Genomic DNA, 15,602 nt, shown 5'->3' on the forward strand with positions numbered 1-15,602 from the left:
CTAATATCTAGCACTTTCCAAAAAAGCCGTCTTTTTTCTATGCAAATATATACTCAAAAAAATTGAATGTAAATAGTTTTGTGGTTTGCTTTTTCATTTAACATTATCTCATGTCAGTGCTTTTGTAAATGTGATTTTTTTTTTGGGGGGGGGGGGGTTGAAACAGGATCTTGCTAAGTTCCCGGGGAAGGCCTTGAACTTGTGATCCTCCTGCCCTAGCTCTCCAAATCGCTGAGGTTACAGTCATAAACACAATTTTAAATTACTGAGTAATGTTCCAGCATACAGATGGGCAATAATATATCTAAGCCTTTTATTGCTTCCTTGTTAGTTTCCAGCATTTTACAATAATAAAGCAAGTTACATTTTGTGTAAATATTTAGCCTCATTATTTCCTTAAGACAGACGGGATAATACTGGGTGAATGGGATGAACATTTTAAGGCATCTGATATATAATGTCACACTGTTTACCAAAAGGGTTATACCTGCCAGCAGAATGTGCGTGCCCGGAGCAGCAGCCTCCGCAAGCCTGAGCGTCAACACGAACAAGCCTCATTCTATTTAGAAAAGCACGGCACAGCTAGATCACACAGGTTGCTATGTGTTCAGAGCACTGCAGCGGGAAGAACCCATAGGGAAACCAGTTAGGAAACCGTGGCTACGGTCCCAGCGGGACCTGGTGGGACTGGAGCGCAGCAGCAGGGATGGAGGAACCAGCACACGAACACGGGTGGCACAGCTCCGGCGGGGGCGGGGCGGGGCTGGGCCGGCGCTGATAAGGTAATTCTGCGCGGCGCCGCTGGCAGGCGAGGGAGGAGGCGGTGCGTCCGCTCGGGCCTCCTCCGCAGCGACTCCAGAGGTTGGCCGATGCGCGAGCCCCTCCCACCTCTTTAATAGGGACACGCCCCTTTAGGGCGGGCGGCCGCGCGCGCGCCCGGCCCCGCCCTTCGGGGGCGCGCGCGGCGGCCGTGGCGCCGGCCCCGCCGGGAGCGCACGTGCCGGCGCGGGGCGGAGGAGAGGCGGGCGGGAGCGGGGCCGCGGGAGGAGGGGAGGCGCCGGGGGCGCGCGCGCTGGGCGCTGCTGGGCTGCGGCGGCGGCGGCGGCGGCGGCGGCGGCGGCGGCGGCGGCGGCGGCGGTTACTATGGCGGAGTCGACCGGAGCCTCCTCCTTCTTTCCCCTGGTCGTCCTCCTGCTGGCCGGCAGCGGCGGGTCCGGGCCCCGGGGAATCCAGGGTGAGTCCCACGGCGGGGGCCGGGATGGAGAGAGCCGGGCGAGGCCTCGAGCCACGGCCCCTGGGCAACCGGGCGCCCCCTCCCCACGCGCTCAATATGGCCGGGCGGGGGGCGCGGGAGAATCGGGGTGACTCTCAGTCTGCCGCCCTGACCTCCGAGGCGCGGCCGCCCGGCAGCGACCGAGCTTGCGCCGGGCCCCTTGGGGACCTGAGCCTTGTTCCAGGCGGAACTGGATTCGGGGAGCTCCAGGGGTCGCGCTCCCAGCATCCCCATGTTTAACAGAACAGAGTCCTGGGCTTTCTTCCTCAGGATTTGAAGGTCCATGGTTCCTGCCTTTCAGGGTGTCCAGGGCCGGGGCTGCATTCCCTACCACCAGATGCTCCTGGGGGCTTCTTTTCTCCCGCCAAGATTGTGGGGTTAGGCGATGGGGTCTTGTTTCACCGAGGTAACGTACTGTTGAGAGCCTTTGCGCACCCTAGGGTATAGGGGACCGGGGGGACTCTAACCTTCCTTCAGCTCCGGCTCTTGTATGTCTCTGCCCTCCCTCTCCTATCTCTGATGTTCTGGGAACGGGAGTCACATTTCCCTTTCGCTCAATCCCTTGCGTCCCACGGGGCAACACCCCCCCCCCCCATTTACAAGCCTGTAGAAAAGCTGTTGGGAGGAATTGGGACGAGCAGGCCCCCAAACCTTTTTGGGGTTGGTCTTGGAGTCTTTCTAACCCTGTGAAACCTAGTTCCCAGCAGTTAATCTGAATGAAGCTGTATTTGCTTTCCTCCTGGCCGCCCCTACCCTGCCCCAGGGGGCCCATTCAATTAATCACTTTGTGGATGCCTTTCAGGTGAAATCCTAGAACCTTCCTCCAACCCCCAAGATTATATTTAAAGATCCCACTTCTAGACCATTTCTCTGGTCCTTGGTCAATACTATACTTACTTACCTTTGCACACAATCCTTCTCAGCCGTTCAGCACCCTTCCCCACCCCTTACCTCTCAACCCCAGCAGCCTTCTGCTGGCCTGATCCACCCCCATCTTTCCTACTAGAAATGGGGGACCTTTCTGTGGGACACCCCACCGGGTAAATTACCAGCATTTAGAACCTGAGAAGAAGGAATGAAACCGTGAAATATTTCATTTGAGAGAATCCCTCAGATATATTTTGGCATTGGGGTTGCACATGAAGGTTATATTTGGCAGTTACACTGAAGTGATTATTGACCCACAGATGGATCTGGGAGAGATGATCAGGATTGTGTTCCTCCCAGTGTACAAAGCCAGCTGCTTTGACTTCTCAGGAGCCCCTAAGCTTCCAGCAGTGGGAGACTAAGTATGTGCTTTGCGGTTTTCCTCAACACTAAAAATAATGATTCTCAGTTGGGTTTAGGCTTCCTTCATGAGCCATACCATCAAGAAGAGCCACCATGCTACTTTGGAGTCTTGAAAACAAGTTCATTATCTCCAGCTTTGATACTTGTTCCCAGTTGTGTAGCCTGTGCATTGAGGTCTTTTGTTCACTGGCTAATGCTTCTGCTAGGTACCTCCTCTGTGTGTGTGTGTTTTCTTGGTATCACTGCTGTGTGGTGGGTCTTATAAACATACTGAAGGTTCACAGCACCTGATATTTGTAGTGAGATAATGGTTTCATGAATAAAGACATTGTGGGGACTTACTGTGCACCATGGTTTTGGAATGTGTAACACAATGTTATTTCTCTAGTGGGGTAGTAAAATAGGACAGTTCAATCAGGTTTGTCATTTTATATATGAGTAAATTTTTAAATCCTTTAGGAATTTTTATTCAACCCCTAATGTAACCAAGATTTTAAACACTTATTTCCTACTGATTTGGCTAGTATCTGTGAGACTTTTCTTGTTGCCTGTCTAGTTAAAAATGTTTAAGTAATAATCCAACTGGTTCTGAATGGGGCTTTTTTTTTTTTTTTTTGAGACAATATGTAATGCAGGTTAGCCTTAAACTTGCTTATGTAGTCTGGCCTTAAACTCACGGTGATCTTCCTGCCTCAGCCTCCCAAGTGCTGGGATTATAGGCATGTGTCACCATACCTGGCAAGAGTTCATTTTTTGTAACCTTCCTAAAATGGATGTTTGTTGGGTTGAGGGTGGGTGGGCATAATGGGAGTTGGTTTCTTTTTTTCAGTAAATGGGAAATTAGATCGTGTGTCCAGCAAACATTCTCAAAAGCCTTTAAACTTCTTGGCCAGACACTACATTTTTTTCCGGGACACATCTAGTTGCCAGCAGTGCATGTTATGGAGACCACTATTGCAAAAGGCTTAAAGTAAAACGTCAGTTCTGGGAAAATAGAGTCTATGTGATAACAAGAGTTGATTTTTTTCCCCCTCTTCTCCTGCATTTCCTAATGTTGGTCATCTATATAACCTGGAGAAGTGACAGAACCAGGCGGCTTTGCTGCCTGGTACTTAGTTGGACATGATATGAGGGCAGTAAGGGATAGGTGTTTCTGTTAATTAATGAATTCACTGAGACTTAGCAAAAGGGCAGTGATAGGGAGAGTGAATTTCAGGCTAGAAACAGCATCCATTTGGTAGGTATATCATGCTTTAAGAACTGGCTTGAGAATTTCCACATTAGTATTTAAATGTAAAATTGAGTTAATCGCAGAACATGGCATGTATGTCATAAGAGAGCAACAAAAGAGACATTTGAGGCTCTGGGATAGAAACATTTGGAATTTCTGTGAACAGAAAAAAAATTTTTCAAGACAGGTCTTATAATTTTTGTTGCATGGACATGGATTTGGAGTACAGTGGATATGAACTGTAGAGGGAAAGAGTCACTGACTACCTTTGTTAAAATAGCTCCTGAAGCAGATGTGATAAAGCATTATTAAAGTGGCTATTCTGGTTAAAGGTTAGAACCAGATGGAGGGAGGAGACTGCTTTTCAGTCCCAGATCTTTGCTTCCTTACAGGTTGTCCTGGAACAAATAATTTAACCTGTTACTGCTTTAATTTTCCCCCTGAAAACTAATATTCTGTGGTCCTCTTCTTGGGACATTTGTGAGACTGACTTACTGATAGCCAGTTGGCAGGGAGGTATTTTTAGACAGTTTCTGACATCAATGAATAAGCAATGTTGGGTTACTTTTTATCTTATGAGGCAGAGTAACATACTCTGTGATTGATAGACTACATGTCACAATGTAATTACTTTCTTCTTATTTGTGCTTTTTTAAGTAGACTCATTTCAGATTTCCTCAAGTTAATTTCTCTGTTAGGCAGGCTTTTACTTAAGCAGCATACCTGTACTAATCAAAGACAATCCGGAAGGAGTGACCTGCTTTAGGCTTTATTGGTTTGGCAACGTTATGCAACTCTGGGTATGTTTATGGCACTATGTAAATGTTACATAAGAACATGGAGGCTGAGAGGTGGCCAGAATGGTGACTGAACACAGGAAGGTTAGACTGAGGACTTCATCCAGAAGACCTTGGGAATCTGCAGTCAGTACAGGAAGAAGCTGCACTTTATTTTCCTCTAAAAACCTTTTTAGATGATTATGTCTTACAGGGGGACTGCTGTGTTATAAATACCGGTGAGCTAATTGTAACCTTGCTACTAAAATATGAATCAGTGAACAAGGAGCAGGGAGAGGAGGGGACATACTGCTTTCAGCGTGTCCTGTTGAAGCTGCTTGTTGCATTTTGGAACATGAGTTGAATTGCATTGCAGTCTGTTCTCATAATAACCGGTATAGGGTGTTGAAGTGGACTGGAATTTTCACTTTGGTGCTTTAGAGCCTCATTATTTTGAAGGTTAAATTAGAATACAGAAGTGATTCTTTTGTTTTAATTTTGAAATCTTGTTTACTGCTCGGTTTTTGCTTGGAGCAGCAGAGAGTGTTAATTCTGGAATCCTGCCTCTGTTGAATTTTTCTGTAGTTGATTTACAGCAGTTGATTTAAAAGAACCTTATCTCACTATCTCTCTGTTTATAGCATCCTCTTCCTCTCTCCTTCTGGTGCTGGATGTGCTGCAGGCATGTATGGCCCATCAGTCCCACCTGGGCTGGGAATGCCGAGACCTTTTAAGTAATCAGCTTTCAGAGCCTGTGGTTTCTGGCAATATAACTTGCATTTCGCTTTGCCTCATGGGCAGGCTCTCAGCTTTTGCTCTTGGATTTTCTCTTATGTATGGTTTAACCTATGCTTAGGCTTCAGAGGCACCATTGCATTTAGTTGGTCTGCTGCCTTCTCCATCTTAGATAAATGGAGCACCAAGAAAAGTACTGTTTCAGAGTGTCTTTCTTTCCCTTATTGTAGAGTTGCCAGAGTTTGGTTTAGCTGTGAATTTTCCATCTGAGCATCTTACCTATTCTAGGTTTCAGAGACAGTGCATTTGGGCAACTCTGATCACTTTTTGGTTTTCTTCTCTCTACCCAGTCTTAAGCCTGCATTTTTCTTTCTAAATATTTTGAATTTAGCATAATGAAAATAAGTAGGACATGACCTCTAATATTTACAGTTGTGTACTCAGTCTGATTTAAAAGTACAGTGACTTTAAATTTTTTAAAAATTGTTAAAGACACATCGCAGGGCTGGGGATATAGCTCAGCAGCACAGCACCTGCCTGGCAAGCGTGAGGTTCTGAGTTTGATTTCTAGTACCCTCCCTGACCAAACAAAAAGACACATTGCAATTAGTCCCCCTCAAAATGCTCTCTCTTTCTTTGAATACTCTTATTCTATCCTTCTTGCCACTTTGAAGCAGTTCTAGAAATCCTCTTTTATGTCTTCAGTTGCACTGTCATAGCTGCCTTGATGTCTTACATCATTACTTTCATGGTCATTTTGACTATGAGAACTGTCAGAAGTCTCTAGTGCCAGATCTGATAATAAGGTAGATGAGGACACACCATGAACCTACCTTTTCACTAGATAGGCCTTAGTAGCAGCATTTGCCATATATTTTAATTACACCTGTTTTAGTCACTTTTCTTGTGGCTGAGACAAAGTACCCCACACCTGAACTTTAAAGGAGAGGTTTATTTTGATTTAAGTTTCAGTCCGTAGAGGGCTGACTCTGAAGCAGAGGGACATGGTGGAGGAAAAGGTAATCAACCCATGGTGTTGGGAAGAAGAGGGTAAAGGGTGGGGCTGGGGACTGAGATACGCCCTTTCAAGTCACTCCTTTTCTGACCAGGCGCCATAGCCTGACAGCACATTTAGGTATAAACTCATTAGTGGCATTTGCCCATAATCCCTGCATTTGGGGAGGCTGAGGCAGCAAATTAGCACAAATTCAAGGCCAGCCTGGACTACATAGTGAATTCAAGGTCAACCTGAACTGCCTAGGGAGACCCTGTCTCAAAAAAAAGGAGAGCAACAAAACAAAAACTCATTGATGGACCGATGATCCACTTATGAGTATAGTATTCCATGATTTAGTCGCCTCCCCAAACCCAGACATATGAGCACATGAGTCTTTAGGAGACATCTTTTTTTTTTTTGTCATTTTTCCTTTTCATCGGTACCAGGGATCGAACTCACGACTGCCTGCTTGCAAGGCAGGCGCTTATGCCGCTGAGCTAAATCCCCAGCCCCTTAGGAGACATCTAGATACAGACCATAACACCTCATAAAGATGATCTTGAAAGAGGACTTCTAGAACTGCTTTAGAAAATGGCAAGAAGTATGGGATAAATGCATTTCAAATAAGGGGAATTAATGGCAGTATGTCTTTTATTGTAATAATTTTTAAAAATTTATACATTATATATATTTTGATCATCATTTGCATAATTTCTTTATTCACTCAGTTGCGTGTGTACCGAGAATGGTTTTTGACATGAAATAGTAACAGAATAAAATGTATAAAAGTTCCCAAATCTCTACAGTTGTGGAACCTGAAATTACAGTGTTTTAGGATGAAAATAAGCAAACACAATTGTCAGTCACGAGTATAGTGATAAAAACAGGAGTTAGAATACAGAGTGTGCTTGAAACTACCATTTCATATTTTGCCTTCATATTCCATCTATAAAATGGGAGTGACATTCCTGGGTGTCCTTATTTATAGTAACTATGCTCTATAAAGTGACTGCTAACACTGAATTAGCCAGTACTGAGCTGTTGGTCCTAGGAAAACTGTAGAGATAGGTTCCTTTGAGCCTCTGGCCACAGCATTTTCATCAAATGATCAGTGTGCGACCTTGTTCATGTGTTTCTGCATAAGGACACTATCTAATACTTATTGTTGATTCATTAACTTTGAACTTGAACAAAAACAGCACCATACCTCATGCCTGAACCATTCTTACCTAACACATACTTGGTGTGCAAGGCACATCACTATCTTTTTTGTGCTTGGAAATACTGGACATCCCCTCAGCACTATGCTTGGGAACCTTTTTTTTATTTTACTTTGGTGTTTCGTTTTTTGTTTTTGTTTTTGTTTTTTTGAGATAGTCTCACTGTGTAGTTCAGGCTGGTCTTGAACTCTCGGTGATCCTCCTGCCTCAGTCTCCCAAGTGCTGGAAGTCATGCACTACCACCCCCAATAGGGACCATTTTAAATAACAAAATCATCAGCAAAAAGAATGACACTATATATAGTGCCAAAAGGACATATGTGTACAGTGAACAGAAAATTGTATTGTGGCATTCCAAGGACTCCTGAATTGCTTCACTGAAATGAAATTTTAATACATACCATTAAAAGTCTTATTTCCAGACTGTAGGCAGATACACATATATAGGTTATCTACTATGAAAACAGATTCCTTTAACATGTATTTACTGAGTACCCACTATATGTGAGACACCATTGTAGGTGTAGTGATACAGCAGTAATCAGAGACTATGAAGCTTATTTTCTACAAGGTGAGATAGACAGTAAACAAAAGGTGATTGTGCCTTAATTCACCTTGTCTTCATTCCCTCAAGACTCTTGGATTTTGGTGTACACATGCCTGCTCCTTATTCAGTCTACACTAGACTAGGTATTGTTGCGCAGGGGTTTTACAGGTGTAATGAGGTCCCAGTCACTTGACTTTCAGATATGGAAACTATTCTAGTGGGACAGACCTCTCTGAACCAGCCTTCTAAAGGCAGATTTCTCAGTTTATTGCAGAAGAGTAAAGCAGAGGTACTTCAGTTGACCTGGAAACAAGCTAACATCCTGCCATGAACCAACTAGCACAAGGCAGAGAACTGTGGGCAGACTGGGAGCTGAGAGTTATCTGACCACCAGTGATTGCTGGGGTGTGGTGGGGTGTTGGCGGCAGGGACTGTGGTCCTTCTATTGCAAGGCAATGGATTTTGCCAGTAGTTAGTAACTTTTTGGAAGAAGACCTAATTCTCAATGAGAAAATATCTCATGTGTCCATTTACTGGTTATGCCTGTATTTTTTCATGGCCCCTTCTTTGCCTTCCTGTCCTCTGGAATGCTTTCTCTGTCTTCCTATCTGCACCCAGCATCCTCCAGCAGGACCTTTGTCAGTCTGTGTTTCCCTGTCTGTATCCTCCTGTGGAGATACGCATGGATTATTGTCTCTACTTCTCCCTCCCACCACTTGCAAAAAGTGAATACTAAGAACTAGCTTATTCTTTTTAGTCTTTATCTTTCCATGATTTGGCCTATCAGAGTCTTGCATATTTTAACTACTTAATAAATTTGTTTTAATTGAATTCATTCATTCCTTTTCTAATTAAAATCCTGGGTACATAGTTCCAGTTCTGTCCTGCTGTAACTAACTTTCTTTCTTTCTTTCTGTCTGTCTGTCTGCCTGCCTGCCTGCCTGCCTGCCTGCCTGCCTGCCTTCCTTCCTTCCTTTTTATGGTCCAGTATTCTGGATTGAGCCCAATGGCTTTGCACTGAACTATGTCCCTGGGCTTTTTAAGTTTTGTTTTTTTTATTTTGAGACAGTGTCTCCCTAAATTACCCAGGCTGGGCTCAAACTTGTGATCCTCCTGTCTTAACCTTACAGAGTACTGAGATTATAGATAGGTGCTACCACAGCTGATTTTACATAAGTGTGTGTATGTGTATTTTTTTGTTTGTTTTGTTTTATACCCAGTCACTCAAAAATGCAGTGAACATTTGTGAGTTACTCAAGACATAATAATCTTCCTATCTTATTCTCTTTGATCTGTTTATTTTACCACCTCTTATTCCAGCCAAATGAACTTGATCTCAGCCTTATTAGTTTTTCAATTTTGGCTCATTTTTTCATTTTCTCCATCATTCCAGTTGCCAGAAACAATTATTTGTATCCTTCTCATTGAAACTGTAATGTATACTGTCTCCTCTCCACTCATCCATAGTACAGTAAATAGGTCAGGAAGAAAATACCAGTGATAAATATCCTCATGTCCTAATGAACTGGAAGTATGACTACTTAAAAGCAGTAAAGAAATAAAACAGTGGTTTTATATTTATAAACTAAGTAAAGAATAAATAAACCCTTATTAGTGGTGGATTGTCTCAATACAGCAGCCAATTATCTGCACTTAGCCTAAGAACACTGGACATACTTCCTCTTGATACCACACATTCCAGTTTTACCCGGACATTCTCCTGGGTGGCAGGTGAGCCCTTGCTCTCTGATGACCAGGTATTTACAGCCAGTCATAAATTGCAGTGACAGCATCCTTAGCATAAACATCAAACATCGCTTTTGAGTGAGAACAAAGCTTCCATTCTCTAAATCCAAAGCTTAAAGTTGAACTTGTTTAAACAGCTCTGTTGGGTTGGATTTGTCTCCAAGGAGAATGTCAGAAAGGCAGTTTGTTGAATGGGTATAGTGTGGAGCTGGCTTTTCAGACACCTTTCTCTTGCACACACCATTCCAAGATCTTTTCCCAGACTGAAATTAAATACCAAGCTTATCAAGTGTCTTATTGTTAAATCTGTGGAGGTTCCCCTCCATACAAATAACTTCCTTTTTTAAGTCAGTTACATTTTTTTCATAAGCACTTTTTACCAGCATTATTTTTTCTAAACACCACTAACTACATATGTAAAATTTGACTTTATAGTAGCTCTTGGTGGTACTTGAGAGCTTTTTATTTTGTTTTAATGTATTTTAAAAATTATTTTGATGGTTGTGGAAAATAAAAATACAGTATAATTTTAGGGACTTTTTAATCAATAGCCCGCGATTGCTTTACTGCTACAAGATTTTTCTGTTTAGGCTAGTTAAAAGTTTGGGATGAGGGGCTGGGGATTTAGCTCAGCGGCATAAGCACCTGCCTTGAAAGCAGGCAGTTGTGAGTTCGATCCCTGGTACCGATAAAAACGAAAAAAAGCCAAAAAAATTTTATAAAAAAAAAAAAAAAGTTTGGGATGCCATGTCAGTTCTTAACTACTGCCTTCCCACCTTTTTCTCGTAAGAGAACCAAACTTTTCTTCTTATTTTGTGACAGTTTAGTGTCGGACACTCCAATTTTTTACTCAAATCAGGATTTTCAATAACATTTTGACAGCTGCCTAGATCGGTAGTATTGAACAGTCTTTTTTTTTTTTTTAATTTACAAAGCACTGGAGACTGCATACTATCCTATCTCCCTATGTTGAGAATCAAAACCAAAGCCTCATACATAACTAGGCAGTCATTGTACCCCTGACCCACATCCCCACTCGATCCTCATTTAAAAATGAAAATGTAGAGCCAGGTGTGGTGGCGCACACCTATAATTCTAGCACTTGAGAGGCTGAGGGTGGAGGGTTACCACAGGTTTGAGCAGAGCCTCAACTACACGGAGAAACCCTGTCTCAAGAAAAAAAAGTGTAGGAATGTATAAAAAATGAACGAAAGTTGAGCAATTCTGGCAGAGCCTTCTCCATTCCTTAAATTACTACACCATGATTTATCAAACACAGTGCTATTCATCAGGCACTGTTTTAGGGACCAGTCAGAAAAGGGTAGAAATGACACTGGTTCCTTCCCTGTGGAGCTCAGATTCCTGGGGCATCATGGAGAGTCTAGGGCAGTGATGGCAAACCATTTAGAGTTTTTAGTGATACAAACAGCCTAGTATGGTGCATGTGCCATAGGTTCACCCTGGCTAGGAATTTAAGAAAAAAAACATTTGAAAAACACTACTCCCAAGTTTTTTTCCCTCTGCATCTATTAAAGTTTTGGTTTTCCAATTTATATTATACATCTAAGTCTGAATTTATGATAGTAATTGTAATAAAATGCATACAACAAAAAAATTTACTATTTTAAAGTGTACAGTTCCGTGTCATTAAGTAGCTTCATAATGTGGAAACCATCATCACTATGTACTTTTTCCAGAACTTTCTTCTTACTCCAAAAGAAAACCCTGTGCTCATTAAGCAATTGCCTTCCCACCCACTCTACTTCCCCTCTCCCTCTCCCTCTCCCTCTCCCTCTCCCTCTCCCTCTCCTCTCCCTCTCCCTCTCCCTCTCCTGCTCCTGCTCCTGCTCCTGCTCCTGCTCCTCTCTCTCTCCCTTCAGTCAGCCCTTAACAACCACAATCTGCTTTTTGGAGATTTTATATCAAATCATACAGCCAGGTGCTATAGAGCATGCCTGTGATCTCAGGACTTGGAAGGCTGAGGCTAGAGGATCACAAGTTTGAGTCCTGCCTGGGTAACTTCGTGAGACCTTTGTCTCAAAATTTAAAAAATAAAACACGCAGAGGCTGGGGATTTAGCTCAGCGGCATAAAACGCCTGCCTTGCAAGCAGGCAGTCGCGAGTTCGATCCCTGGTACCAATAAAAAGGAAAAAGATAAATAAATAAATAAATAAAAAAATAAAACATGCTGAACATGTAGCTCAGCACAAAGTGTAGTTCATTCCCTAATAGCACACACATACACACAAGGAATAATGTGATACATGTATCATTTTCATTTAACATGTTTTTTTTTTCTACTGGGGATCAAACTCATTACCTCATGCTTACAAAGCAGATGCTTATGCCACTGAGCTAAATCCCCAACATGATGTTCTTAAGGTTTATCCATATTGTAGTAGTTTATCCATATATCAGTAGTGTAATACTGTTTATGGCTAAATAATATTCCATTGGGGGAATATCCCACATTTTGTGTATCCGTTCATCATTTGATGGACATTTTGAATGGTTTTCTATTTTTGGCTGTTGTGACTAGTGCTGTTAGGAATATCAGTGTACAAATATTAGGGGGGGTATTTTTGTTTCTTGAGACAGCTTCTTGCTATGTAGTTCAGGCTGGCCATATATCACTATTTTGCCCAAGCTGGGCTCCGACTTGCAGTGATATTCCTATTTCACAGCCTCCTGAGTGCTGTGAAAACAGGTGTGCACTATACCAGTTGTATGAAGTTTTGTTTGAACACTCATTTTCAGTTCTTTTCAGCATATACCTAGAAGTAGAATTGCTGGGTTATGTGGTGATTCTGTGTATAACTTATCAAGGAACCATCAAATGTTTTTCCACATTGCTGCACCATTTTATATCTGTTGTTAATATACAAGGGCTCTAGTCTCTCAAGCTCTTTATCATCATTTGTTTCTAATTTTCTTACAGCCTTCCTAGTGGATGTGAAGTAGTATCTCCATTTTTATTTGAATTTGAAATGCATTTGAGGGGCTGGGGATTTAGCTCAGCGGCATAAGCACCTGCCTAGCAAGCAGGCGGTCGTGAGTTCGATATCAGGTACCGATAAAAAATGAAAAAGACCAAAAAAAAAAAAAAAAAGAAATGCATTTGAGATGGTAATATCTTTTTTTTTTTTTTTTTGTCTTTTTCCTTTTTATCGGTACCAGGGATCGAACTCACGACTGCCTGCTTGCAAGGCAGGCACTTATGCCACTGAGCTAAATCCCCAGCCCCTAATAAATATCTTTTCATATGCTTATTCACCATTTGTCATCTTTAGTAAAATGTTCAAGTGTTTGACCCAGTTTTTAGTTGTTTTGTTATTGAATTGTAGGAATTCTTTATATAATATAAACACTAGACCATTATCAGATACAATTTGCAAATACTTTCTCCTATTCCGTGGGTTGTTTTTACTGTCAGTATTATCTTTTGATACTTTTAATTAAGATAAAGTCTAATTTATTTTTCGTTGTTGTTTGTATTTTAAGTGTCATGTCAAAGAAGCTTTTGTCAAATCCAATGTCATACCCCTATTTTCTTCTAAGAGTTTTAGAAGTTTTAGACTTTCTTGTGTATTTGGGTCTTTGATCTGTCTTGAGTTTACTTTTTGTATATGGTTTAAGGTAAGGGTCTTTCTTTTGCATATAGATATCCAGTTATGCAGCACCTTTTGGTGTTTTGATATTTGCTTTTTGAAACAGGGTTTATATAGTTCAGGCTGGCGTTGAACTCACTATGTAGCCAAGGCCGGCCTTGAACACATGGCAACTCTCCTGCCTTGGCCTCCTGAGTGCTGAGATTACAAGTATGCACCACCACACCTGGCCTACCATTGTTTATTGAAAAAACTTTTCTTTCTTCCTAAATGTTCTAAGCACTTGTGTTGAAAATCCATTGATCATAGATGTATATTGTTTTACTTTACTCTCAGTTCTGTTCTGTTGATCTGTGTGCCTATACCACAGTGGTTGATAATTATAGCTTTATAAAAAGTTCAGAATTGGGAAGTGTAAGTCTCCAACTTGTTTTTTTTTTCCTTCCAAGATTCTTTTGACTACTCAAGATTATCTGTGATTCTGTATGAATTTTATCAGTTTTTCCATTTCTGCACTAAAAGGCCATTGAGATTCTGAGAGAGAAATTGCACAGTCTCATCTTGTATATACTTGTTACATAATATATAATCACATACTTAATATTCAGTGTATGATTATACATAATTTAATCTGTTGGTGGATCCGTTGAATTCTCAGTATGTTAGTAATAGTCAATTCACATCAAAAAGATTGGGGGTTTTTTGGTACTGAGGAACTGAACTCATGATCATGGGCTTACCAGGCAGGCACTTATACCATTGAGCTTTATTCTCAGCCCACCAAAAGAATTCTTATATTATTAATACATAAGGAACCCTGTACCATGCATCAGACATCTGATGGTATCTCCGGAGCAGGAATTAATTAAAGAGACTCTCAGCCTCTGCATTGTGTACTTTTTAGTTTGAATTACCCCTCTGGATATACACACCCAACTGCTCCTGTTGTAATGGCTAAAAATAAACAAAAAAATCTAGTGGAGATTAAGTGTGTAACAGAACCAAACATTAGCAAGTCATATTCATAACAGCATTGGTAATGTTTACACTGATTGACATCCCTACTTAGTAGAATTCCCCAAAATGAAATGCTAGAATTGGAAAGCTTAGCAGCAAATGAAGACTTCAATGTGTACAGGATTAGATTCTGTCTTGCCTGGTGACTGGGTGAAAGGACAACAGTAGGTTGGTGATGTCAGACCACAGATCTGTGGGAGGGCAGGCTGTGTTCTAGCATGACATGAGATAGAGGCTAGTCCCAGTGGAGACAGTACTATCTGAGAGTTCTCCGTGCAGTCTTTTCCATATAAGGTGTTGTTTGGCAAGAAGAGATATAATGCAGACCACCTGACCAAGTTATCAAGATTGGAGAAGCTTCACAGTTAGGTTAGACATTATGACTGCAGACTTCAATAACCCAAGCATGAACTATGGAGAAATACAGTATTTTTTTTTTTTTTTTATTTTTATTTTTATTTTTATTTTTTTGACATTTTTATAATTCTTTTTTTAATTTTATTTAAGGAGAAAAGAAAAAAAAGCAGGGAAAGGGTACAAGTTATACAGATTTACAGAAAAAAAATGAACAGTAGGAAATCACTAGTTAATGGATTACATATTGTCATCTTAGAAATAATTGTTCAAGTCACAAAATTAAAGCTTGTAAAGTGGACATTCCAACAATGATACTGCAAACAGTTCTGTTCAATGATCCAATAAAACTCTGTGATATCATTTTCTATCTTATACACTTAAATATACATGCAGTTATATAGTTTGGAGCACTTTCTTTTCCTCTCTTTTGTACCATGACTATTACACATTTTGGGTTTCATTGCTCCCACGGTTCTTATTACTTTTTTGGAAGAGAGTAAAACCAAATGTGACATAACAGAACAGAATCGGTCAAGTCAAAAGGGTGGACATAATAGATAATGTAAAAACATAATACAAGGTTATCAACAATGGTTACCATAATGCCTCCCGCTATCTCTAATAGAATTGCCTATATCGGTAGTTATAATACAATTGAACAAAACAGTAAAGAATAAAACCGACAAAACCAAAACATTGGAGACATTGTAGGTCTTCAAAAGTAGATAAAAGTCAACAAGAATGGGCGTCATAATGAATCTCATTATCTTCACAGCTGATGCCTAAACTTTCGAACCTGATACT

General features: G+C 41.3%; 1 protein-coding gene across 2 annotated transcripts in view; it reads left to right on the forward strand.

The window, feature by feature from the left end:
- Positions 1-1,077: 1,077 nt before the first annotated feature.
- Acvr1b (activin A receptor type 1B) overlaps positions 1,078-15,602 on the forward strand; it is a 45,182-nt gene continuing 30,657 nt past the window's right edge. For both annotated transcript variants that reach the window (XR_010049286.1, XM_063254797.1), the window contains exon 1: positions 1,078-1,234. Coding sequence is in view for 1 of the 2 variants with exons in the window: in XM_063254797.1 (XP_063110867.1) it covers positions 1,144-1,234 (91 nt within the window). In the remaining variant the exon portion in view is untranslated. The remainder of the gene's footprint in view (positions 1,235-15,602) is intronic.

Source organism: Cavia porcellus, unplaced genomic scaffold, assembly GCF_034190915.1.
Source record: "Cavia porcellus strain 051 isolate PalLab524CR breed Dunkin Hartley unplaced genomic scaffold, mCavPor4.1 scaffold_8, whole genome shotgun sequence".
In the NCBI taxonomy this organism is placed as follows: domain Eukaryota; kingdom Metazoa; phylum Chordata; class Mammalia; order Rodentia; family Caviidae; genus Cavia; species Cavia porcellus.